This window comes from Heteronotia binoei, chromosome 1 (assembly GCF_032191835.1).
Source record: "Heteronotia binoei isolate CCM8104 ecotype False Entrance Well chromosome 1, APGP_CSIRO_Hbin_v1, whole genome shotgun sequence".
NCBI classification, from domain to species: Eukaryota; Metazoa; Chordata; class Lepidosauria; order Squamata; family Gekkonidae; genus Heteronotia; species Heteronotia binoei.
The window spans coordinates 196615387-196639581 of record NC_083223.1 but is presented as its reverse complement, the minus strand read 5'-3'; the positions used below and the strand labels follow the sequence as shown (position 1 = coordinate 196639581).

Below are 24195 nucleotides of genomic sequence, written 5' to 3'. Positions count from 1 at the left end.
TGTCCCCACACCCATGGTTGAAGCATGTGGAAGGCAAAGGTGCTTCCTGGCATTGGGTTGGGGAGTGCTAGATGAGAGCATACCTATGGAAGCAGTAGCAGCAGGGAGTTGGAAATCTTGGGATGTGGAAGGGAAGGATGCATTACTGCTATCATTATCTTCCCTTCTGAATACAGTTTTATGCTACAGTTTAGGCAGCAATGCCAAACTCTCAAGAGCCACGTGGATGGAACAGGGAAGTGGGCACCAAGACCCCCAGTGATGTGCTTGGGGACATCCTCTAGTGGGAGGGAGACTGCTTGTTTCCCATGACCAGTTAGCACAGGGGAAAGTGATCACATCCTCTCACAGCCACGAGCGTGACCCCTTCCAGTTTGGTGTAGTGATTAGGAGTGCAGACTCTAATCTGGGAGAACTGGGTTTGATTCCCCACATCTCCACATGCAGCCAGCTGGGTGACTTTGGGTCAGTCACAGTTCTTGAACTTTGACATGTGAAGACAATTCACATGATCAGGTATGATGCTTCTACTGTTGTGGAGTTTCTTTGGCAGAAATTTTTTAAAAATGAAAAATAGCTTCATTAGCATGAAGAGGCTGTATAGCTGAAAGCTTTCTCTAGCAACGAATAGGAATGAAGTCAGACTGCATCATAGCATGAGCTGAATTGCAGGCTTAAGGTAGGAGGGTATTTTTGTTTAAAGCTAGACCTTTTTCTTTCCCAAGAGTCTTGGAATTCTATATATCAAATTGTTAAATAAGCCAGTTCGCTGACTCCCAAGTATTCTAAAGATTTAAATGCTGTGTGCTATAAAGCAATTTAAACCACATTTCCAATACATCATTCTTACCTGATTTTGCACTTTTCATTTTGAACAGTAAGTAGCAGCAATCCAGATGAATTTTCTTGAACCAGTGTTATTTCAAACTTGCTCTCCCCTTTAGATAAAAACAACTTTTAGAGCAATAAAAAGTGTCACCTGGACCCAGAGTAATGGGTAAAGTTTATCTGCAACTAAAATTAACATTCACTTGAGTGAACACAAAATCCAACACATGTTTGAATGTAGTACAACATTACAGTTCTTCCTGAAGACTTGAACTCCAGAGGGCAGCTGTCTGCAAAGAAAACAGTGCTCAGTGTTGTGGCAAAGAACAAGCAGGATTGTTAATGGAAACTGTTCATATGTAGAGTTTCTGTGTTGCTTGATTAGACGAGTTTTTCCCTAAATTATCTGAATGCTACCTGGTGCCCATTTAGGCCCGTTTAAGCCATTAACAGGTCTGAATTCTTCATTTAAACAGAAAGTCTCCAGCCTTTGTAGCCACAGGGATATTAGTGAAATATCCCAGAGTGGCATAGACTATAGGACTGGGATCTAGGAGGCCAGGTTCAAATCCCCACTCCACTGTGGAAGCTTTCTGGGTAACTTTAGGCCAGTCACCCTCAGCCTAACCTACTTCACAGGGTGATTGTGAGGACAAAATGGAGGAGAGGAGAAAGATGGAGTTTAAATGAAGTAAATAAATAAACTTGGGCATGTCTGTAAGATCATTCTTCAGCAGGCTGGCTAGCTTCTTTCTATAAACCACTCGCATTGATAAGGTACATATTAGAAGGAGGACAGAAAATATGTCAAATATAAAATGACATGCATGGGTATAGAAAGTACAAGAGATGGTAAGGCATGTAGCCCTGAAAGAGTTTGTTTTGTCCCCATTGTGGCTTAGCTTTAGGGGAGCTGAAATGGCAGATCTTCAATAGCTGAATTCCAGTTCAAGCTGTTAACCAATTACTTGCATAGTATTTGCAGCCATATCATTTTCTATATTGTATTGAATACACAGGGGAAATTGTTGATTCCTGTGCAGTGTTCTCATTGGTGTACTTGAGCTTCTTGTTCAGAAGGTAATTCTTCAGCATGTCATGATGCCCATTAACATAGTGCACAACAGGTTCAGGGGTTAGCATGTGTTCAGAAAATGTTTTGTTATGGACTATATACCTACTAATATGACTTCTTGTAGTAGCATACTGAAGCTGCTTTGTGCTCCATGAGAAAATCAAGCTATTTCAGTTTTAGAATATTTCAGATGTCTTTTCAGACAACTAGATTTAGCAAACATTTATACTTTTTCTTGTTCTGTGAGGTTTAAATGGGCCGTGCTGGTTTGGGTGCATGGAGGGATCTAAGATGATGTTAAGCAAGAGTGCAAAGTGGTCACTTGAGCAAAATATTTTTGCCTAGAAAATGTTGTAAAATTAGAATGAGTTGTTTGGTATTTGCTTTCGAAAGAGCCTGGGTATAATCTAGAACAGCACTTATTCTCCCCCCCCCTACTTTATTCAACACTTATTGTTCCTCCCCCCCCCCCCCATAGCTTTAGGCTAAAGACTTATTACTGCAAACTGAAGTGACTGTGAGAAGCAGCACTCTGCGTTGCTATGGGCAACATTCCATTGTGCAAAGCACCTTCTGCTCATTTTTATGATGAACCAATTAAATAGTTTGGCTAGTTGGAATATTTGAACCACTCAGCTCACTTGGTAGTGGTAAAGGAAGAAAGGTGATGTTGCAAAGTCCTTAGGAAGTGAAAATAATCAATTTGAGTCTCAACAAACTGTTAATTAATGCCAAGTTTTAATATTGCATGCGTTCAAGAGAGGTTGAAACAATAATGGCACTTGCATTAATAATTAGTCTCCAATTATGTACATGTAAAATAGATAATTCCTCAAGACTTTCTCTACCATATTCTTAAAAGCCCAAGCTTCCATCACATTTTAAGATCACACTATCAAAAGAGGAATATGCAGATGGAGGATGGCTCAGTTCTTAATGGTTCTCCTTGCATTTTGTGGAACAAAGAAAGTGGGCTATAGTCTTTTTTACCTGTAACAATGGGGTGACCCTATGCAGTGGGGGTTTCAGTAGCTTATCATTTAGTCTTATATGGAAAAGTGTCTAATTTGCAGTGTGAGACAGGACAGGCTGCCCACTCAGATGTTGTAAACTACACAGAGATAATTGTCACTCAGTCATCATATAGTACAACAATTCATGTAAGTACGTTATGAATTGATACTAGAAATCGGGTGCTTGCAAATCTTCATAGATTTCATCCTGTCATCCATCTGGGTGATTTCCTGTGTTATACCAATGCTACGCCAATGAGGGCTTTAAACTAAATTATATGGGGGAGCGAGACAATAATTCAAAGCCTCGCATGATGCCAGAAACTGAGGATAAGAACATTAAAGATTTGCAAAGAGCGGCACATACACTAGGTAATGTTAACTTGCAGGCTTGTACGGAAACTAAACCCTCGGGATGCATAAAATGTGTATTCCGATGACTCTACACTAATGCACAGAGTATGGGAAACAAACAGGAGAAACTGGAAGTCCTAATAAAGTAAGGAGACTATGACATAATAGGCCTTACTGAAACTTGGTGGGATGACACAACTGGAATATTAGGATTCAGGGGTACAACTTAGGCAAATGAGAAAGGGCGGAGGCATAGCAGTATATGCAAAGGAGGTATATACTTGTGAGGAAATATGTGAATCTGAGCATGGCAGCTCAGTTGAGAGAGTTTGGGTAAAAATAAAAGGAGTAAGAAATAACAGTGATATTATTGTGGGGGTCTGCTATAGACCACCAAGCCAGGCAGAGGACTTGGATCAGATACTTCTACAGCAGATTTCTAAGTTCTCCAAGAGAAGGGATACAGTGATCATGGGAGATTTCAATTACCTGGACATCTGTTGGAAGTCCAACTCTGCTAAAAATGAAAAGTCAAATAGATTCCTGACTTGTCTTGCTGACAACTTCCTTTTCCAGAAAGTGAAGAAGGAAACAAGGGGGTCTGCTATCTTGGATTTGATTCTCACCAACAAGGAAGAATTGATTGAAGAAGTGGAAATAGTGGGCACCCTGGGCAGTAGTGACCATGTGATTTTGGAATTTACAGTCTTAGGGAAGGGGAAAGCTATATGTAGTCAGACTTATAGGTTGGACTTCAGAAAGGCAAACTTTGATAAACTTAGAACTATGCTGGGTAAAATCCCATTGTCAGAGATACTTAAGAGGAAGGGTGTTCAGGAGGGGTGGGAGTTTCTTAAAAGCGAAATACTGAAAGCGCAATCACAGACGATTCCTATGAGAAGAAAAAATGGGAAAAGCCTAAAGAAGCTGAAGTGGCTCCATAAACAGCTCTCTAAAGACTTGAGAAATAAAAAAGACTCCTTTAGGAATTGGAAGGAGGGCCTTATAACCAAGGATGAATATAAACAAATCACCAGTGCTTGTAGAGAAAAAGTTAGGAAAGCTAAAGCTCAGTATGAGCTTAGGCTGCCCAAAGATGCTAAAAACAACAAAAAAGGATTCTTATGTTCAGAGTAAGAAAAAGAGCAAGGACATGGTAGGCCCATTGTGAGGGCAAGAAAGTGAAATTGTAACAGGTAATGAAGAGACGGCGGAACTGCTGAATTCCTACTTTTCCTCAGTCTTCTCTTCTGAGGGAAATGGTGCTCAACATGGCAAAAACAGAACATATAAGGAGGGTATGAAGTTCCAACCTAGGATCAGCTTAGGGGTAGTACATAAACACCTAGTTTCTTTAAATGAAACTAAGTCCTCAGGACCAGATGAATTGCATTCAAGGGTTCTAAAAGAGCTTGCGGATGTAATTTCTGAGCCTCTGTTTATTATTTTTAAGAATTCTTGGAGAACAGGAGAGGTGCCGGAAGATTGGAGGCAGGCGAATGTTGTCCCCATCTTCAAGAAGGGGAAAAAAGATGATCCGAGTAACTACCAACCCGTCAGCTTGACCTCTATACCTGGAAAAGTTTTAGAACAAATCATCAAACAGTCGGTCCGGGAACATTTAGAAAGAATGAATGTGATTACTAAGAGCCAGCATTGTTTTCTCAAGAACAAGTCATGTTAGACTAACCTGATCTCTTTTTTTGAGAAAGTGACTACCTTGCTGGATCAGGAATGCTGTAGACATTATTTATCTTGATTTCAGTAAGGCTTTTGATAAAGTTCCACATACTATCCTTGTTGGCAAGTTGGTAAAATGTGGTTTGGATCCTTTTACCGTTAGGTGGATCTGTAATTGGTTGACAGATTGCACCCAAAGAGTGCTTGTGAATGGTTGCTCATCCTCTTAGAGAGGACTGACAAGTGGAGTATCTCAAGGATCTGTCCTGGGACCTGTATTGTTCACCATCTTTATCAATGATTTGGATGAAGGAATAGAGGGAATGCTTATTAAATTTGCAGATGATACTAAATTGGGAGGGGTTGTAAACACAGAAAAAGACAGAAACAGGATACAGGATGACCTTGACAGGCTGGAAAACTGGGCTAAAATCAATAAAATGAATTTTAACAGGGATAAATGTAAAGTTCTGCATTTAGGTAGGAAAAATCCAATGCATGGTTATAGGATGGGGGAGACTTGTCTTAGAGTAGTATTTGCGAAAAGGATCTAGGGGTCTTAGTGGATCATACATTGAACATATCAACAGTGTGATGCGGTGGCTAAAAAGGCAAATGCAATTTTGGGCTGTATCAACAGAGCTATAGTGTCCAGATCACGTGATGTGATGGTATTGCTTTACTCTGCTCTGGTAAGATCTCACCTGGAGTATTGTGTTCAGTTTTGGGCACCACATTTTAAGAAGGATATAGACAAGCTGGAACGGGTCCAGGGGAGGGTGACGAAGATTGTGAGGGGTCTGGAGACCAAGTCCTATGAGGAAAGGTTGATGGAACTGGGGATGTTTAGCCTGGAGAAGAGGCGGCTGAGAGGTGATATGATCACCATCAAGTACTTGAAGGGTTGTCATATAGAGGATGGTGTGGAATTGTTTTCTGTGGCCCAAAAAGGTAGGACCAGAGCCAGTGGGTTGAAATTAATTCAAAAGAGTTTCCGGCTCAACATTAGGAAGAACTTCCTGACTGTTACAGCGATTCCTCAGTGGAACAGGCTTCCTCGGGAGGTGGTGGGCTCTCCTTCCTTGGAGGTTTTTAAACTGTGGCTAAATGGCCATCTGACAACAATGAAGATCCTGTGAATTTAGGGGGAAGTGTTTGTGAGTTTCCTGCATTGTGCAGAGGGTTGGACTAGATGTCTCTAGAGGTCCCTTCCAACTCTATGATTCTATGATTCCTATGTTATACCAAATAACTACTTAATATTTGAAGGTGGCTCACTACTCTAAGTATCAGAAAATTGATAGCACATATATGCTGCCCCATGGAGAATGCTGATCTGTTCAACAACCAGAATTGCTGCTGGTTGGCATTATTTATTTTTGCATGGGGGAGAATGAAGGGCATTTGTGAGAGGAAGTAGAAATGGCAGACTAAAATGGAAAAAAGTCTGACTATGAAAACACTATCATGGTTACAGATGAGAGGTTTCGTTTCAGTTTACAGGTATGGATGTCTAAATACAAACAGTGTACTGAATATAATTTTCCAAATTAGTAAATATATGAAACGAATGTTTAAGAAACATAGTTTATCATATAATATTGTAATGGCTTTACTCAATTTTACATCAGTATGGTTTTATGTTTATAGAAATTAATCAGTTTAGACCTCTATTTAGGTGTGTTTCTAATGTAAAACTGTTGTTGAAATCAGCTTTTTATTTATTTATTTATGTTAATTTATAGTCCGCCCTTTCCTGCAAGCGGGCTTGGGGCAAATAACAACAAAAGTTAAAACAATTAAAAACTACAGGCTAAATAAAACTGTAAAATACAATAAAACAAATAACACGTATGTCACAGGCGGTGGTTTCCATTGGGTGCATTCTGTATATCAGTACAGCAGTTGGCCCAGAGATGGAATTTCTTGTTGATCTAAATAGTTTTTGAAATAATTTTGTCCTGAATTAGCCTACCCTATACCATAAACTTCAAGGTAATCTGTGTATAAACATAAAGATATTTGGCAGCACCATTAGGAATCTCTGCAGTATACTGCTATTACTTGCACCATCTCTTAGTGAAAGTCAACTTATTTTCCTCTTCATAAAACCATAACAGAGAAGTATAGGAATAACCAATGATACTAATTTTTTTCTGTGGAAGATCAGTTTTTAGATCATATACTTCTCCTCCTTATGTTAAGACCTTGGGTTCCTTTTGACTTTAGGCTAAGACTTCTTTCGGCTTTTATATTTTTGACCTCCATTGGCCACTCAGCACACAGGAAAACTTTTATCTTTATAGTGCTTTTTTTCTAGTTAAGACCATTTTTCTGGTACAAAACCACATTTGCCTTGCCTTTGATTTCTGCTGCTTGGGAGTAGTTTACTCAGATGACAATGCTGATCTTGCAAGGAAGTAACAGTGAAAGGTTAGAAGGGAAAATTCTCGTCCCAGTAAATGTCCAGGGACTAGTTCAGTACATTTTCATTGAAAAATCACAATTTTGATTAGAGGAAGGAGCCCGTAGCAGGGTCCATGGTATCCTCTAAAAATATCCTCATGTTCCAAGTCCTGTGTGTGCTTTTAGTATTGTTCATTCTAGTACAAAGTCTCTTATCCAGCTCCACCAAAGCTCTTAGTTAGGGGTGTGCGCTCAGTATATACAGGGGAGTAGACTCACTGGCCCGCTCTTAGTCAGAAACCTCTGGCTTTCCTTATCCCTTTTATGCCTTCCTTTTGCTTCACCTTGCTTGGAAGCAGGAGAAGGTAAAACTGAGGGGTTTAAAAGCAAGCTGCAAAGAGGAGTCAACTCAGGATTGGCTGGGGCAGCGTGGAGCTGGCTGGGGTTGGCTCCTCTTCACAGCTAGGGTATTGGGGGGGGGAGCCATTTAAAGGGGACATCTCTTTAAATGGCTTTCACAAGCCAAGCTGTGCAAGTGAATCGAAATGGCCAGTGAGCTTGGTGGCTGGCTGTTTCAGAGTTCATATGGTGCTGCTCAGCTTGCAAATGCCATTTAAAGAGATGTTCCATTTAAAGGGATGTTCCCTTTAAATGCCTTTGCAAGCTGTGTGGTTGACCAGCACTTCTATTTATGGATCATTATTATGCCCTATGTGGACCATTCCCCTTAGGATATAGTGGAACTGAATACATTCAGTGATCCTGATTATTTCCTGAATCTCAATATTGATATTTTCAGGTTCTATATATTCAAACCTGAAAAATACTGACTTTTTTTGTGCACACCCCTACTCTTAATTGCTAGTTACAGCCCCTCCCAAACTATTCTCTATAGTTCCTCATTATTTAAGGTTTCTGTCTTGCTTTCCAAAATTCTCTTGTGTGCCAGACTTGCTGTTTCTCCTACTAGCCTAAATACTTTTTGAATCTCTTCTGCTGTTCAGTCTTCTATTGTCCAAAGGCTGCCATTAGGGATGGGCACAGACCCGAACACCGACCAAATCTGGCCCAGACTTTACCTTGTTCGAGGTTCGGAGAGTTCAGTTCGAAAGTCACATGTTCAGACCAGGAAGTCTCCAAACTTTCTGCCCGGTTCGGAACCTCTTGTGCACTCTTGGCAAAGAAACTCCACCCATGGAGTTTCCTGCTGAAAAGTGGGTATGGGTGGGATATTTCCAGCCATCGAGGGACCAATAGGGACAGTCTGAAGCTGACAGGCAAGTCTGATTTCCAATGACAGGCATCAATCTGACTTCCTCAGGATTGGGGGGGGGGATGTATATAAAAACTGAAAGAATTGTATCTTTTGAATATTATGATTAATTTTTCTTTATTCCCCCCCCACACCTTTGCAGTATTGCAGGCCATCGAGATTCTGGAGTATGGCTACAATCAATGGGAACAATGATTTTGCAGTTCTGAGCAATGGCAACATTCCATCCAGTGTCACTAGTTCTGATATCCTTACAACCAGTGATTGTAATGCTGCAGTCCCAAATCTCCCATCTAAGGAAACCACAAGAAGAAAAGTGAGTGAAAATGGGTGCCTTCAGCTTAATGGCATACTAAAAGCATCATTTTTGTCTGTAGATGAGCAAAGAACCCCACAGGTGGTATCACAGTGTTGCCATTCTTGCCCATATCATCATCCACTAAATAACCATAGTAGTCAACAAGAATGTCTTTCACTGAATGGCAGTGCAGCAGCATCTCCATTGACTTCATGCTGTTTAAACCCTCATACTGAATATTCAGCTTCTGCTTGTCAAAAACGCACACCCTTATATCAGCCTGCCTGCCGTCTTCAGTCCTCTCCATCTTTCTGCCTACATCATCAGTGGCCTGAACATTTTCAGCACCAGCCTGTGCCACAACATATCACCCTTATAAGGTAAGTCAATTATATCTTCTGTAATGTCTAAACTGATATCTTCTGTAATGTCTAAACTGAAAGCTGATATCAGTTTAGATGTGTTTTGTTTTGCTTCACAGTATAGATTAATTTAAAGCAAACCATGATGAGCAAAATATTCATTTCTAAGGGCATGCAAACTGGTAGCTCAAGAGCACATAATGTAATAATGACATAACTACAGAAGTTTCGATATTTAAAATGTATACAGGTCTGGCTATTTAAAATGTACACTGGTCTTGGCATCTCCAAAACTGCTAGTCTTACTGATGACTTATGAACTTGGACTATCTTATCTGATGAGGTACATGGATGAAACAAGTGTTGCTGAGCGGTATATGTGATTCCAAACCATCCAGTCTGTTCAACCATGATGAAACTTACCTCCTTGTTTGAAGTCAAATAGAATTGTAACGTACATAACTGGAATTGTTAGATTCAAGTCCAGTAGCACCATGGAGTTTTGATTCTCAAAAGTGTAAACTCTGGAAATCTTGTTGGTCTTTAAATGCTACTGGAACCAGTTGAGCTCTTCTACTTCAGACCAACATGGCTACTCACTATGTTGCCATGTAGTTGCAAGTGGTGCTAACTGGTAGAGATTACCTTCCATTGCAAAAGAATTTCTAATCTAGAGGCCATAAATTGTTGGGGTAAGTGATGATACGAAATCTTCCTTTTGCATTGATGGGGCAAATCTAGTGAAGCCCACAAATTTATGATCGATTTCAGTTCGGAAATACATTTGTGGGTTCCAGAATTGTGACATGGGTTTATCAATTGGCTTCTACCTCCCCATACCTGATCTAAACCACCCTTTAGATTTTAAACATTACTTTATATTAAGAGATGATATTGTGTAGCATAACTTGTAATCACTACCTAGTTTTCAGTTATGCTGTTCAAAGCAGCTAATTAGAAGTCCTCAAGAACCATAGTACAACTTAAAATAACATAAAACAATAAAACAGTACAGTCACACTATTCAGAAATGAAAATGGTAACAGCAGCAGTGGAGATACTTTAAAGCTATTTGGAAAAAAGTCTTCCCATCCTTCTCCCTTTATGCCAGCAAGGACTAAGTGGTGGGCCTTCCTTGAAGGAGTTTCACAGTATTGGTACCCTGCCCTTTGCTTCAAGGTTAGAGTGCTCTAAGTGGTTGGTCTTTACCTGCACCTGAATTCTGAACTGTATGGCAATCTTCAGAGACAGCTAACACACCATTTAGGCTTATACCTCAAAGGCCCTGACTACTCAAAAGCTGTCTTTAAAAATGCTGGGGTGGTAGAGAAATACAATTCTTTTGTTGCCACCACCAGTTTTGTGGAGTAGGCTGAAAGCTGAACCCTAGCTTGTTTTCAGTTGAATTCATCAATAGCATTCAGCTGTCAATAATGGAGCTTTTGCTGCTGTTGTTTCAGTGTTCTAACTCGTCACTGAATCAAGGAGCTAGCCAGCATCCACTGGTTTCAGAAAGGTATCTAGGCATGTTACCTGTCTTTTTAAGTTCTTTATTCCTTAAGCAGGCAAGGTTTAAACAAGACTGCAAAATAAGCTATTGGGTAAAATTCCCCAGAAGAACCTGTAGGGATTCATCAATCTCGGTGGATGAGACTGAGGGAGATTTTGTCTTCCCCATCTCCCACCACCAAGTGTCAGCATCTTTGAGTTAAAACCCAGCCTGTTCATTAGAAGGGGCTAACATTAAGTTTCCTCCTACTCTTACTGTCTTCTTGCCCTGAGCAGAGCATCAAATTGAAGGTATTCCTTGCTATATTTATTGGCAGTTTATAACTTGAGACAAGCCCATGGTTGCATGAAGGCCATGAATTCATGAGCCACACTCAACAAGATAGCCTTGGCATTGATAGGGAAGTTTCCCAGTACAATCAGTTTGGAAGTCCGCAACACCATACTTAAGACACCTTGTCCAGCTCTGGCAAGCAGACTGTTGTATAGACAGTGCACCAGCAGAATTTTTATTTCAAGAACCCAGTATCAGATGCACACATTTGAAACTCAGGAATGGCTCAGCATGGAAATGTTATCATAGGATATTGAAACTGAAGTATAGTATACTGAAATATTGTATTTGATGTAGCAAATGTGATTAATACATTTTGCACATCACATTGGCTGCGAACAAAGAGTGAGCTGGATAGCTGACCAAGGAAAGGACTGGTTGCCATTCTGTATATAGTTCCTCACAAATGACTGAAATTAAAGTTAATTCCAATTGCTGGTTAGCAGTTGCTCAACAAATAAGAGTATTTGGCCACAGTATTGCTTTAGCCACAGTGTTAAAATATAAGATTGTTATGAGAAGCCATGGAGCTGTTTTAGCAATCTCTCTAATGTACAGAATTTATTTGCGCTACTTTACTTTGCTAACAGCTGAGTCAAACTAGATACAGTTAGATCACAGTATTTACATAGCTGACCTGCCTGAGAATTTATATATTTCAACTGAGTTTTGATAGCCGATGATCTTCAGTAAAATTCTTTAAAAATTATCTTCAGTTGTACTCTTTTTTACCTCCCATGTTGAATGTGTGTATGTTGTAGAGCCCCAAGTCATGATGTAGTGGTGGTAACTGAGTCCACTTTGCCTCAGATTGCCCCCACACTTGCCAGTGATGCTTGTTTTCCACAGGACTGCACCACAAAGTCTGGACTTGTGGATAAGCATCGTAGTTGGGGTGGGATGGAATGTGTCAGTGTATACATAGCACATAGAGCAGTCTGGGAAGATCATGAACAGCATGGTATTCAGGAAATGTTTAAATGTGTAGGGGAGTATTTCATGCCTTCTGCCTAGAAAGCATGGACTTTTGTTAAGTGTGTTTAATTGAAGGAGAGGCATGAAGCAATCTGGAGCAAATTGGGCTAGATTAACAGGTGTTAGGCCTGAACCATCCGAGAATGTCTTGAGTCAGTTGTTGAGAATGCAGTTCAAAAAACCACTGAGTGTGTGAAACAACCCTAACTGGAAGTCATCCAGTGCTGTACTTGTTATGACAGAGTAATATTAAATGCAGGTGTTGTCCCCCTCCCTTTTTTTTGTAAGGCACATTAATTAAATCTAGTGTGTAATCAAACCAGCTTTCATTACTGTTCTGCAACTGCATATGCCCACATTGTTAACTTTAATTGGGAACTGGAAGAAAGTGGTCCTATTACAGGAGAAGGAACACAGTCCTAAATTCAAGTAGAATTTTACACTTGGCAAATATCCAAACATACAACATAGCAGGTTGAAGCATGTTTTTCAAGCCTGTGGAGCTTAACATTTCTAAGTGACCTAACATTAAAAGAACAAAGCATTGATTCTTACCATAAATTTATTAGCAAGTTATGCTTTATTTAATTGTAGTTGGTTTCAGTAGTATGTGCAGCTTAATTATGACACTCTCTTAACTTTGGTGTAGGTTTTTTTGTTATATTTTGGGAGTTGAAGGGGAAAAGTCTGTCAGAGTAACAGATTTTATTTACAACTTGTAAATATCTCCTTTTAAATCAATATTATTATATCCTTATCTTTCCCCCACATTTGTGAACAGTGTTGCTGCTATACTGTTCATAGCTGCCAGGACAACTATTCAAAATACTGATACCCTTTAGAGGCTATAAGGAAAGAAGTCAGGTCACCTATGGCATAAAGTATGGCATTTCCATATCCAGTTTTAATGTATTAGTTACCTCTGTCACTGATTAACACTACTTTGGGGGTCTCCAGCCTTTTTCAGCTGATGGGCACCTTTGAAATTCTGACACAGGATGGTTGGTACAACCACAAGATGGCTGCCACAAGAGACAGAGCAAACGATAAAATGTCAGGAATGAATTTATGTGTAACTCTTATAGCAGCTCATCAGCAGGTCAGGCAGAAACTCTGTTTAATAGGATGCCTTTTAAATTGGACATATTGTTTTTTAAAAAAATCTTATACACAGGATACCTTAGCAGGGGTGTCACCTTAGCAGGGGTGAGATGGATCTGGCCTATAGAGGACTCAAATTTATCCCCCAAGCAACTTCTTTCTTCAACTTCCTTTCCCAGAGCTGCTACATCAGCAGCACCATAGCTTTCCATTTTTCCCAACTCCCTCAGAGCTTCTTTGCTTCTTGCCTCACTCCCCCCCCCCCCACTCTCACACACTCATACACATAGGCACACAGAGAGCTCAGTGACTGCTTCCTTCGTTGTGTGGGAGAAATATAAAGACAAGCCTCTGTCTTTCTTATACGTGTGCACACACAGAGAGAGCTTCTGCTTCCTTCTCTGGGGCTGTTCCTCCTCTTTTGGGGGAGGGAAGGAGAGTCCCATGGCAGCTTCAAGACCAACATTTTATTCCACGTATAAGCTTTTATGTGCAAGCACACTTCTGGTTTCTAATGTCAGCCTTATATCCATTTATTCTTTGAATCCTCCTGGATGGAATTGATACCTAGGTTTCCTGTCTCATTACCAATGCTGGTATCTCCACATCTACTACCCCTCTGCTTATCACACCTAATCCAGTCAAGCCTGCTATTGTCATTCACCTGCTATTGCCATTTGAGACTTGAAATCACCTTTATAAAGTTTATATCTCTGGTACTTTGTGTACATTTTATGGCGTGCATGGGCCAGCCCAACAAAGTGACATTTATGTCAGATCTGTCCCTTGTAACAAATTAGTTTGAAACCTCTGCCTTGCAGTCATTCAGTTCTGCAGTGGCAGCTGCTCCTGAAGCACTTAAAAAAAATTTGCACAGCCCATCAGAGAAGCCCCACCAAAAACACAGGGAAGGTGGTAGGTACTATGTTGGACCTCTGCACTACCCTAGGGCAAAATTGAATGTTGGTTTTATCAGTGTAGAAATTTCAACTGCTGGTGCATGCAGGCTAATGGTGGATCAAACATATGTGTTCACCACTTGCTGACAACATCAAATAGTAACTTGGCTGTTTGAACAAGCTATAACATACGTTATTCCACAGTCAATACTTTTAAATCACCTTAAACATCCTTTTTGTTTGAGTCAATTTACACATTCAGTTGCCAGTGATATGCATACATGTATGAGCCAGCACTAAGTGAGAGAAGCCAATAGGTAGAACATATTATATTATTGCTAAGTCAACTAAATTTTATTTGGAGATTGATTTATCATTAATTGTGGAACATTGAGAGCAATTAATTGAGTCCCTGACATTATGTTCCATCCATCTCTGCTCAAGCATGGAGGTGACTTTACAGCATCATCTTTGAAGTGGGGCAGTTGGCTGTGTAGATTTATCTCCCATGTTCCCAAAACAGAGAGATATGGTGTGATCTACCATTCCAAATTACATTATGTTGGTTTCTTATCTCACTGCATATTCTAACATCATTCAGCTCTGACATTTATATTCTCACCAATCCCCCCAGAAGGGCCATACTACTTTATTTTACTTTATATTATTTTTATTTGGAATAATAGATTAGAATAGTAGAGGGGTGGCCAATGGTAGCTATCCAGATGTTTTTGCCTACAACTCCCATCAGCCCCAGCCAGCATGGCCAATGGCTGGGGCTGATGGGAGTTGTAGGCAGAAAACATCTGGAGAGCTACCATTGGCCACCCCTGGTCAATAGTAGATTTTAATGTAATTTAGTAATGTAATAGTAGAATGTAATGTTCTTTTAATAGTTGTGTTAACACTTGCACATGCTGTCTAAAGGACTTTGGTGATCAAGTCTTCATGTAAAACAAGTTATTTCCTGTAAAGCTATTTAATAAAGCAAGAGAGTCTTTCAGCAAAATAAACTGATAAAGCAGTCTCTTGTGGAATGTGTTCTTGAGTCCTTACTGAAGATCACACACATGGGATGTCCACAAATTGCATCCTTTTCAAATTGGAAAATACTCTTTGGAATCAAAGTGATAGTTTCTGTATTCTAATGGAATATTTCCAATATTTTACCCCCATTGCACTCTATTTGCGATTTTTGTTATAATGAGTAATCAGATATATTAGATAAAAATTAGATATATTAGATTTTAAAAATCTTTTAGCTATATTAGATTTTAAAAAACCTTTTAGCTATATTAGATTTAAAAAATCATATTAGATTAAAAAAAGACTGTAAACCTAATGAAACCTTGAAGAGGTTTGGATCTGAAGGTGCTGTTATGTTGGTACAACAGCAAGTCCTCCAGTGGGACGGCTTTTCTGGCTGTGGAGGGAGATTTTAGCTAATTTTCTCTCCTGTGGCTGTCTACTTCCCACATTATATTTTTAGACATGCTAGGAACATGACTTGAGGTGCAGAAGGCTGTGCGGAGAGGAAAGGAGAGGATGTAGCCTTCCTCTAGTGTGACAATCTCGCACTGCTTAAGATCCAAGCCATAATCCCAATGCTGTTATATCCCTTCAGTTTAAGTGTATTTGCTCCTACACTCATAGTAGTTTATCTTGGCAGCTACTCTAGAATTAAAGTTCTCTACTGCTTTACTGCTGTCTCATCAAAGATTTCCAACTGAGTAGTATGGACAATGCAAAGTGCTTTAGTGCCTCTGTACTGGCTTGCAGGTTTTGAGGATCAGGTGCCAGAAGTCAGGCAAACAGAGTTCTTCAGTACAAGGTCAGGGATCCAGAAGTCAGGCAAAGCAAGACTTTCAGTCCAAAGTCAGGGGTCCAGAAGCCAGGCAATGCAGAGTTGGTGTCTTATCATACGTATTGCATCTATACCTAACAGCCTCTCTTGGTTGGCTTTATAGCCCCACTCCTAAGGGTCATGCTTGCTTAGAAGCCGTCTTGCAGCTACTCATCTGCATTATCAGCAAGCAGCTGGCATCGGGCCAGGAGGCATGCATTTTGTAATCATGTCTGTAGCTCTGTTTTCAGCCTTCATCTGAGGAGCTCTAAGTTTGTAGGTGATACTGGTGGGCTGGGAATGGCCAACTTGAGTTTTACCTGCTGAATCAGGACTGGAGGGTGTAAGTGCTCTGTACTAGCTGTTGGCTGTGAATCCTGACAAGCCTGCAGCTCATTTTCCTGCTAGTCAGCTTCTGTTAACTTAAGTCTAGCTGCACAAGGCTCCTCTTCTCCTGAGGAGTCCTTACTCTTGCTGAGCCCTGGCTCTTACTTCAACATATTTTATGACCGTCATGACTGTCTCTTACTTCTACATATTTTAAAGAAGGAAGCCAATTCATTAATGATATCCATCAATGCTGTTGTTCCTCTTCTCCCTCCCCCAACCAGTATACAAAAGTAGATTCCACAGAAGATTTCCACTGGCAGAAGCGGGGGGGGGGGGATTTTTCTCCATGTATCCCTTCTACATCAGAACTCTGTTTCTCCAGTTATTCTGAAGGTCCCCTTTCCCCTAGAAACACCATTTTGTGGGCATTTGGGGTTTCGGCAATGGGAAGGTCAGCAAGGTCAGTAATCTTTGTCAGGGGAAATTTTCAGCAGGATCCAAGCCAAACTCTGGTATCTGAAGCTGCTTCAAAGTAACAATTTCTGCTTCAGAAATTACTCATATATGAGTTCTCTGTTACACTTTAGCCTGCCTGAGCCTGGCTATTGTATGAGTTACAGTCAACATTTAGTGGGGTTGCTAAGACTTTTATTAATCTATGAAAAGATACCAATATTGATTATTATTCTGCATGTTCTCAACATGAACAGAATATGACTACTACTTATTTAAACTTTGCCTCATTGTTGTCAAGCGTGCTATTTTCTATAACGTAATTTTCTTTCAGACAAAGAGCAGGTCACCAGCTCTCTTCTGCTCCCCCCTTATTTACAACCATTGGGCAAGTAATAAATCCATCTGGCCCAAGGATGTTTATGCTATAGCCTGGCTGGTAGTACTTTCAAGTCGCCTCTTCCACAGGTTCACACAGACAGCTCTTATCTGCTTCCAGAATAGTGTGAGAATGGGAGATAACCTAATAACCTAAACTCCTTAGTAATAAAATAGATAGTTGTTTAGCAACCTTTGAACCCGTGACTCAATTATGCATCTGTATGTTAACCTTTGAAGATATCCTATATAGCAACTGTGTAACGGTGTATACATCATTACTCCCAAGGCTTGTGTCCTTGGTATAGCTCCTGAGTTTCTAACAATAAAACAGCTTTGATTTAAAACAAAAAACTGCTTAGTGAGAAATATTGACGCTTGACAATTGCCTTAGATTATATGATACTTTACTAGACTGCATTGAAAACCTCTGCAAACTTAATGCTAGACAGTAAAACATGATAAACAGGCCACATTTGCTTCATGTAATAAAACAGCACATTAAATAACTACCCCCCCAAGAACTTATAATGATAATTAAGGTGTACTCTTTCTTTAAATTTTTGCCATTTCAAAAAAGACTCCTTAATTCTTGCTTTGGTTGCAATTCCACAATCCTGGAGCACTGATGTCTTCTGACCTTTAGAATCTGGCATTTGTAAATGGTAGCAAAAAAAAGTATTAAACTAATTTCCCATGCCCTGTATCCCTCACATTCCAGCAAAAGCAGAATAGTTAGTACTTAACCTAATGATCTGTTAGTCCTTTGAACGGTGGTGAGATAATAAGAATGGGGGTGCCCTATGCAAGATAGCTGGAATGATATTCCTCTGTTAAATATGACAAGTGCTGCTTAAAACAGTTTTGAAACTTGCAACAAACCATATAGAACTATGTTCAAAATGAGACTCGGTGATGAAAAAGCAAAGATGGTTTTAGTGAGATGAATGAATGACTTCCTTCCAGGGTCTCAAGCAAGAAGACTCTTCTTAACAAGACACTAGACAGTCTGAAAAAAGACCAGATTCAGTAAGAGTCTCTCTGCTTTTCAGCACTCTTGATGTGTGTAGAAGTGCTAGACATTTTTATTTTTCTGAAGTTTCTATATTGGAGGATGGACTTCAGAATCAGTGTTTTTGGAAGTATGTGTGTATATGTACACACTTCCTCATAAACACTCAATATACAGTATGTCACAGAAGTGAGTACATCCCCTCACATTTTGTAAATATTTAAGTTGATCTTTTCATGTGACAACACTGAAAAATGACACTTGGCTACAATGTAAAGTAGTGAGTCTACAGCTTGTATAACAGTGTAAATGTGCTGTCCCCTCAAAATTATGCAACACACAGCCATTAATGTCTAAACTGCTGGCAACAAAAGTGAGTACACCCCTAAGTAATAATGTCCAAATGGGGCCCAAAGTGTCAATATTTTGTGTGACCACCATTATTTTCCAGCATTGCTTTAACCCTCCTGGGTTAAAGCTTCACACGTTGCCACTGGAGTCCTCTTCCACTCCTCCATGACGACGTCCCGTAGCTGGTGGATGTTAGAGATCTTGCACACCTCCACCTTCTGTTTCAGGATGCCCCATAGATGCTCAATAGGGCTTAAGTCTTGAGACATACTTGGCCAGTCCATCACCATTACCCCCAGCTTCTTTAGCAAGACAGTGGTCATTTTGGAGGTGTGTTTGGGGTCGTTATCATGTTGGAATACTGCCCTGCAGCCCAGTCTCCAAAGGGAGGGGATCATGCTCTGTTTCAGTATGTCATAGTACATGTTGGCATTCATGATTCCCTCAATGAACTGTAGCTCCCCAGTGCCGGCAGCACTCATGCAGCCCCAGACCATGGGCCTTTTCACACTTACCGGTGGAAACCGGAAGGGAGTCGGTATTGTGCCGCTTGCAGTAATCCGAGACAGCGATGGGAGTTTTCATACACATGTTTTTTTCCCTTGGTAGGGTTCCGTGATTGAAGCGAGCCATTTCACACTGTTCCGCTCTTATCTCGCTTCCACCAGCGCCAGCCGGTTTCACGCCGTTTTTCGCCCGCCGGCGCGTGCGATCTCCGTCTTTTTTTTTTTTGGAACGTCAGTTTAGATCGATATAGCGATATATCGCTATATCGACCTATCAAAACAGCACCACCATAGGGATCTCAACGGAGCCTAGCCATCCCTATGGTGGTGCTGTTTTGACAGGTCGATATAGCGATATATCGCTATATCGATCTAAACTGACGTTCCAAAAAAAAAAAAAAAAGCCGGAGATCGCGCGCGCCGGCGGGTGAAAAACGGCGCGAAAACTGCTCCCGGGTTAGATACTGGACATTTCACACAGCACCCCATAGCGAATTCAACCCGGAAGGAGGGGTTGAAAAGTGGAAGAAGCTGCTCTTTGTTTGTGACGACTCAGGCACGCCTCACTACCGGGACAGCCGCGGGAGTGTGTGAAAAGGTGAGAGTATTCCGGTAGCAGCCAGTTACTGAATCGGGTCTGTCTGAAATGCCAGCAGAAACCCGTTACTGTTCAGTAACTGGCCAGCTGCTATACTGGAATACTTAGGCTGTGTGAAAAAGCTCCATGACATTCCCACCACCATGCTTGACTGTAGACAAGACACATTTGTCTTTGTACTCCTCACCCGGTTGCCGCCACACACGCTTGACACCATCTGAACCAAATAAGTTTATCTTGGTCTCATCAGACCACAGGACATGGTTCCAGAAATCCATGTCTTTAGTCTGTTTGTCTACAGCAAACCATTTGCGGGCTTTCTTGTGCATCATCTTTAGAAGAGGCTTCCTTCTGGGACAACAGCCCTGCAGACCAATTTGATGCAGTGTGTGGCATATGGTCTGAGCACTGACAGGCTGACCCCCCACCCCTTCAACCTCTGTAGCAATGCTGGTAGCACTCATAAGTCTATTTCCCAAAGCCAGCCTCTGGATATGACGCTGAACACAGGCACTCAACGTCTTTGGTCGACCATGGCGAGGCCTGTTCTGAGTGGAACCTGTCCTGTTAAACCGCTGTATGGTCTTGGCCACCATGCTGCAGTTCAGTTTCAGGGTCTTGGCAATCTTCTTATAGCCTTGGCCATCTTTATGTAGAGCAACAATTTGTTTTTTCAGATTCTCAGAGAGTTCATTGCCATGAGGTGCCATGTGGAACTTCCAGTGACCAGTATGAGGGAGTGAGAGCGATAACCTGCTCCCCCTTCACACCTGATACCTTGTACCACTAACGAGTCACATGACACCAGGGAGGGAAAATGGCTACTTGGGCTACTACTTTACATTGGCTACTACTTTACATTGTAGCCATGTGTCATTTCTTCAGTGTTGTCACATGAAAAGATCAACTTAAATATTTACAAAATGTGAGGGGATGTACTCACTTCTGTGATATACTGTATATCAGTAATTTTGGAAGCTATATTAATTTCTCAGCTAAGCATAACTATAGTGCTGAAGAGACGACGATGCAGGAGTCATCGTCGTCTCTTCAGACTCTGGCAAGACTTATGGGTCTCCTGATCTCAAACCTCGAGGCACTGCAGTGAGGTCATTATCATACCAGACAGTTACAGATGTTTCTACGCCCCTATCAACTCCAGATTGTGGAGAGGCATCCCATGTCACTGATGGTGCCATGGTCGTCAAGGAGAGTCTTCTGTGGTGGACCAAGACCGCCAACCTGCGTCAGGGGAGAATCTACTTCACGGAGAGAGTGTTACAGCTATTTTCAGACGCCAGCCTCTCAGGTTGGGGGGCGACCCTCAACGAGATCCCCACGCAGGGTCAGTGGACAACCAAGGAGTCGGGCCTTCCGATCAACCTCCTGGAACTCCGGGCCATTAGCTTGGCTCTGCTGCACTTTCAAGTCCAGGTGTCTGGACAGCATGTTCTTGTTCGAACATACAATATAGTAGCAAAAGCATACCTAAACAATCAAGGGGGGTCCAAGTCTAATTCTCTCCACAAGGAGGCCGGGAAGCTGTTCGAGTGGGCGGAGATTCACCTGAAGTCAGTAAGGGCGGAACATATCAAAGGGTCTTACAATGTCAAGGCAGACTGGCTCAGTCGGGAGAACATTCACTCAGGGGGAGTGGTCTCTCAACGAGAACTTTTTCCTAAAGATAGTGGAACGCTTTTGCCTACCGATGTTGGATCTCTTTGCGTCCTATCAGAATCACCAACTTCCTCGGTTCTTCACAAGGTACTACCACAATCAGGCGGAGGCCACGGACGCTCTAACATCTCCCTGGCCACAAGACCTTCTGTATGCCTTTCCTCCAATCCCGGTCATTCTGAGGGTTCTCAGAAAAATCAGTCTGTTGGGGGCCAAGGTCATCCTGGTTGCGCCCTGGTGGCCTCGTCGTCCCTGGTTCTCATCAATTCAACAGATGTCAATAGATGTCATTTCATCTACCAACCTGGCCGGACATGCTATTGCAGGGCCCGGTGTGGCACCCTCATCCAGAATGGCTGAGATTTACCGCGTGGAGGTTGAGAGGAAATCATTGTTAAACTTGGGGTACACAAGTGAAGTGACGAATACCATCCTAGCTTCCAGAAAGGAATCCACTACTCGGCTTTATAACGTGTCATGGAAAGCTTTTCACAGGTGGTGCCGGAGAAAGAGTGTAGACCCACTACATCCCACTGTTCCTAGAATTCTTCAATTCCTTCAGGACGGTCTTCAGTCGGGACTGAAGCCAGCTACCCTCAAGCGCCAGGTTGCAGCCTTGTCTTCAGTACTCCCAACAAGTGGGCAGTGTAAATCCGACATCGCATCCTCATATCCGTCGTTTTCTTAGAGGGGCTTCTATGAGTCCTCCACCACAATCTCATTGCTTTCCTACCTGGCAGCTGAATCCAGTGCTCTCAGCTTTAACAAATCCTCCTTTTGAGCCCTTAATGTCTGTGCCTTTAAAGATGATGCGCATGAAAACTATCTTCCTGGTGGCGATAACATCGGTCAGAAGGGTCTCCGAAATTGGAGCTTTGTCGATTAAGCGAGAGTTATGCGTGTTCCACAAGGACAAAGTCATTCTTTATCCAGATCCTACTTTTCAACCAAAGGTCTCGTCTAGGTTCCACCAAAGCCAAGAAATCAATTTACCATCCTTTTTCCCGGATCCTAAGCATCCAAAGGAGCGCACGTGGCATACTCTGGACGTGCATAGGGCACTTAAGGTTTACCTGATTAGAACTGAACCTATTCGTAAGTCAGATTCCATGTTCATTAACATAGCAGCGCCCAGATTGGGTCAGAAAATGTCCAAGTCGGCTATTAGTTACGCCATTAAGCAGTGTATAACGGAAGCGTACAAGGCGCTACATCTCAAGGTACCATCAGGGCTCATGGCACATTCGACCAGAAGTGCAGCCACCAATGCAGCCTTTAATAAGAATGCCTCTGTCGAGGAAGTGTGCAAAGCAGCGACGTGGTCGTCTATTTCCACCTTTATTTGCCACTACAAGCTGAATGCATACGCGTCGGCAGATGCAGCCTTTGGTAGATGAATCCTGCAACATGTGCAGCCTTTGGTAGATGAATCCTGCAACATGTGCTGCCTGAGTAGGGCGACCCCACCCTGATTAACATACTGCTCTGGGAGCACCCAAGATGTCCTCTGCCTCTTAAGGAGAATGACCCTTGGCACTTACCATGAGGGGTCCTTCTCCTAAGAGGACAGGAGGACATCTTGCCCTCCCTTCTCTCGCCCTACCTTGGGCAGTCTGTTTTGTCTGTATCTCGTCTATCAACTTTCGTCTGAGGTGTTTTTCTATGCTACTATCTGTTGCCTGTTGGCCTGTTTTTCCCCATAAAGGTTTGTTTTTGTCGGTCTTTCAGTCTAATGCCATTGTTACTGACCGACTGTTAGTTTTTTACATTAGGAGTTTTTTAGGTACGATATTCTTCTTACTGCTGCTCGGAGTCACCCAAACTGAGAGAGGGGTGGTTCCCACAGCCACAGGAAGAGAAAGATTTTAAGATTCCTGCCTCCCTGATTGGACAGTGGGAAACACCCAAGATGTCCTCCTGTCCTCTTAGGAGAAGGACCCCTCACGGTAAGTGCCAAGGGTCATTCTCCACTTTCCTCTCTCTGGAGTTCTGAATTCCAATTCCCTGCTCAGCCATGGGCCAATCACGCGCTCTATTTCATACTACCATACCTCACGAGGTTGTTGTGAGGATAAAAATAGAGGAAGGGAAAAATTGTTTATGTCCCCCCCCCCACCTGTCCCCACCTCTCCAATTCCTTAGATGGGCAGGGTAAGATGTGACAGATAGATCTAGGGTTGCCAACCCGCAGGTGGGGCTCAGAGTCCTCTAAGAATTATGACTGACCTTCTGACTAAAGAGATCAGATCCCCTGGAGGAAATGGCAACTTCAGTGGGTGGGCTTGATAACATCACATCCCTGCTGAGGCCCCTCTCTTCCCCAGACTCTGCCCCTCCCCCAATTCTCCAAGAATTTTATAGCCTAGAGTTGGTCACTCTGGACCTAGCCATTGTCCTGAGACGTCATGCTGAACTTGTTAACAAAAAAAATGGGAAAGACCTGTAATAAGTGAGTAATCAATAATCAACACAGTAAATTTATTTAAAATGCTCCCTTGCCTCCTGTCTCTATGAGATTAACTCAGTACACAGCTACGCACCCTTGCAGTTCTGGATTCTCCGCTTTAGAAAGATGCTTTATGTTTCTCTGTGTGTCCATCTTCTTTCCTCAAAGGGATCAGTTGCCTCCCAGCTGTGGTGTCCATTTCGGATCTTCTTCATGGTCTCTGTGCAGTCCCACACATGGGTTTTCCATTAGGACGAACCCTACCTCGGAGATTTTAAAAGCTAGCCTAGGCGTTATTTTTGGCGCGCGTTCCCTTCCGCTCTGGGGAGCAGGCATCCACTGTGCGCTCCACTGTGGCGCTCCACCCACCCAGTTTCTTTCCGACCGCTGCCCGGGATAGTCCTACCTCGCTGCGTTCCTTCATCTTCCTCAGCTTACGAGTCTTCGCTTCTTCAACCTTGCTTCTTCAACTCTGTTTTTTTTCCTTCTTCGTC

At 42.0% G+C, this 24195-nt stretch overlaps 1 protein-coding gene across 2 annotated transcripts in view; it reads left to right on the top strand.

Moving 5' to 3' along the window:
• The window catches only part of LOC132576748 (protein dispatched homolog 1-like), a 143554-nt gene that overhangs the window by 85883 nt on the left and 33476 nt on the right, over window positions 1-24195 (top strand). For both annotated transcript variants that reach the window (XM_060246086.1, XM_060246087.1), the window contains exon 2: window positions 8772-9307. In XM_060246086.1, the coding sequence (XP_060102069.1) occupies window positions 8772-9307 (536 nt within the window). The remainder of the gene's footprint in view (window positions 1-8771; window positions 9308-24195) is intronic.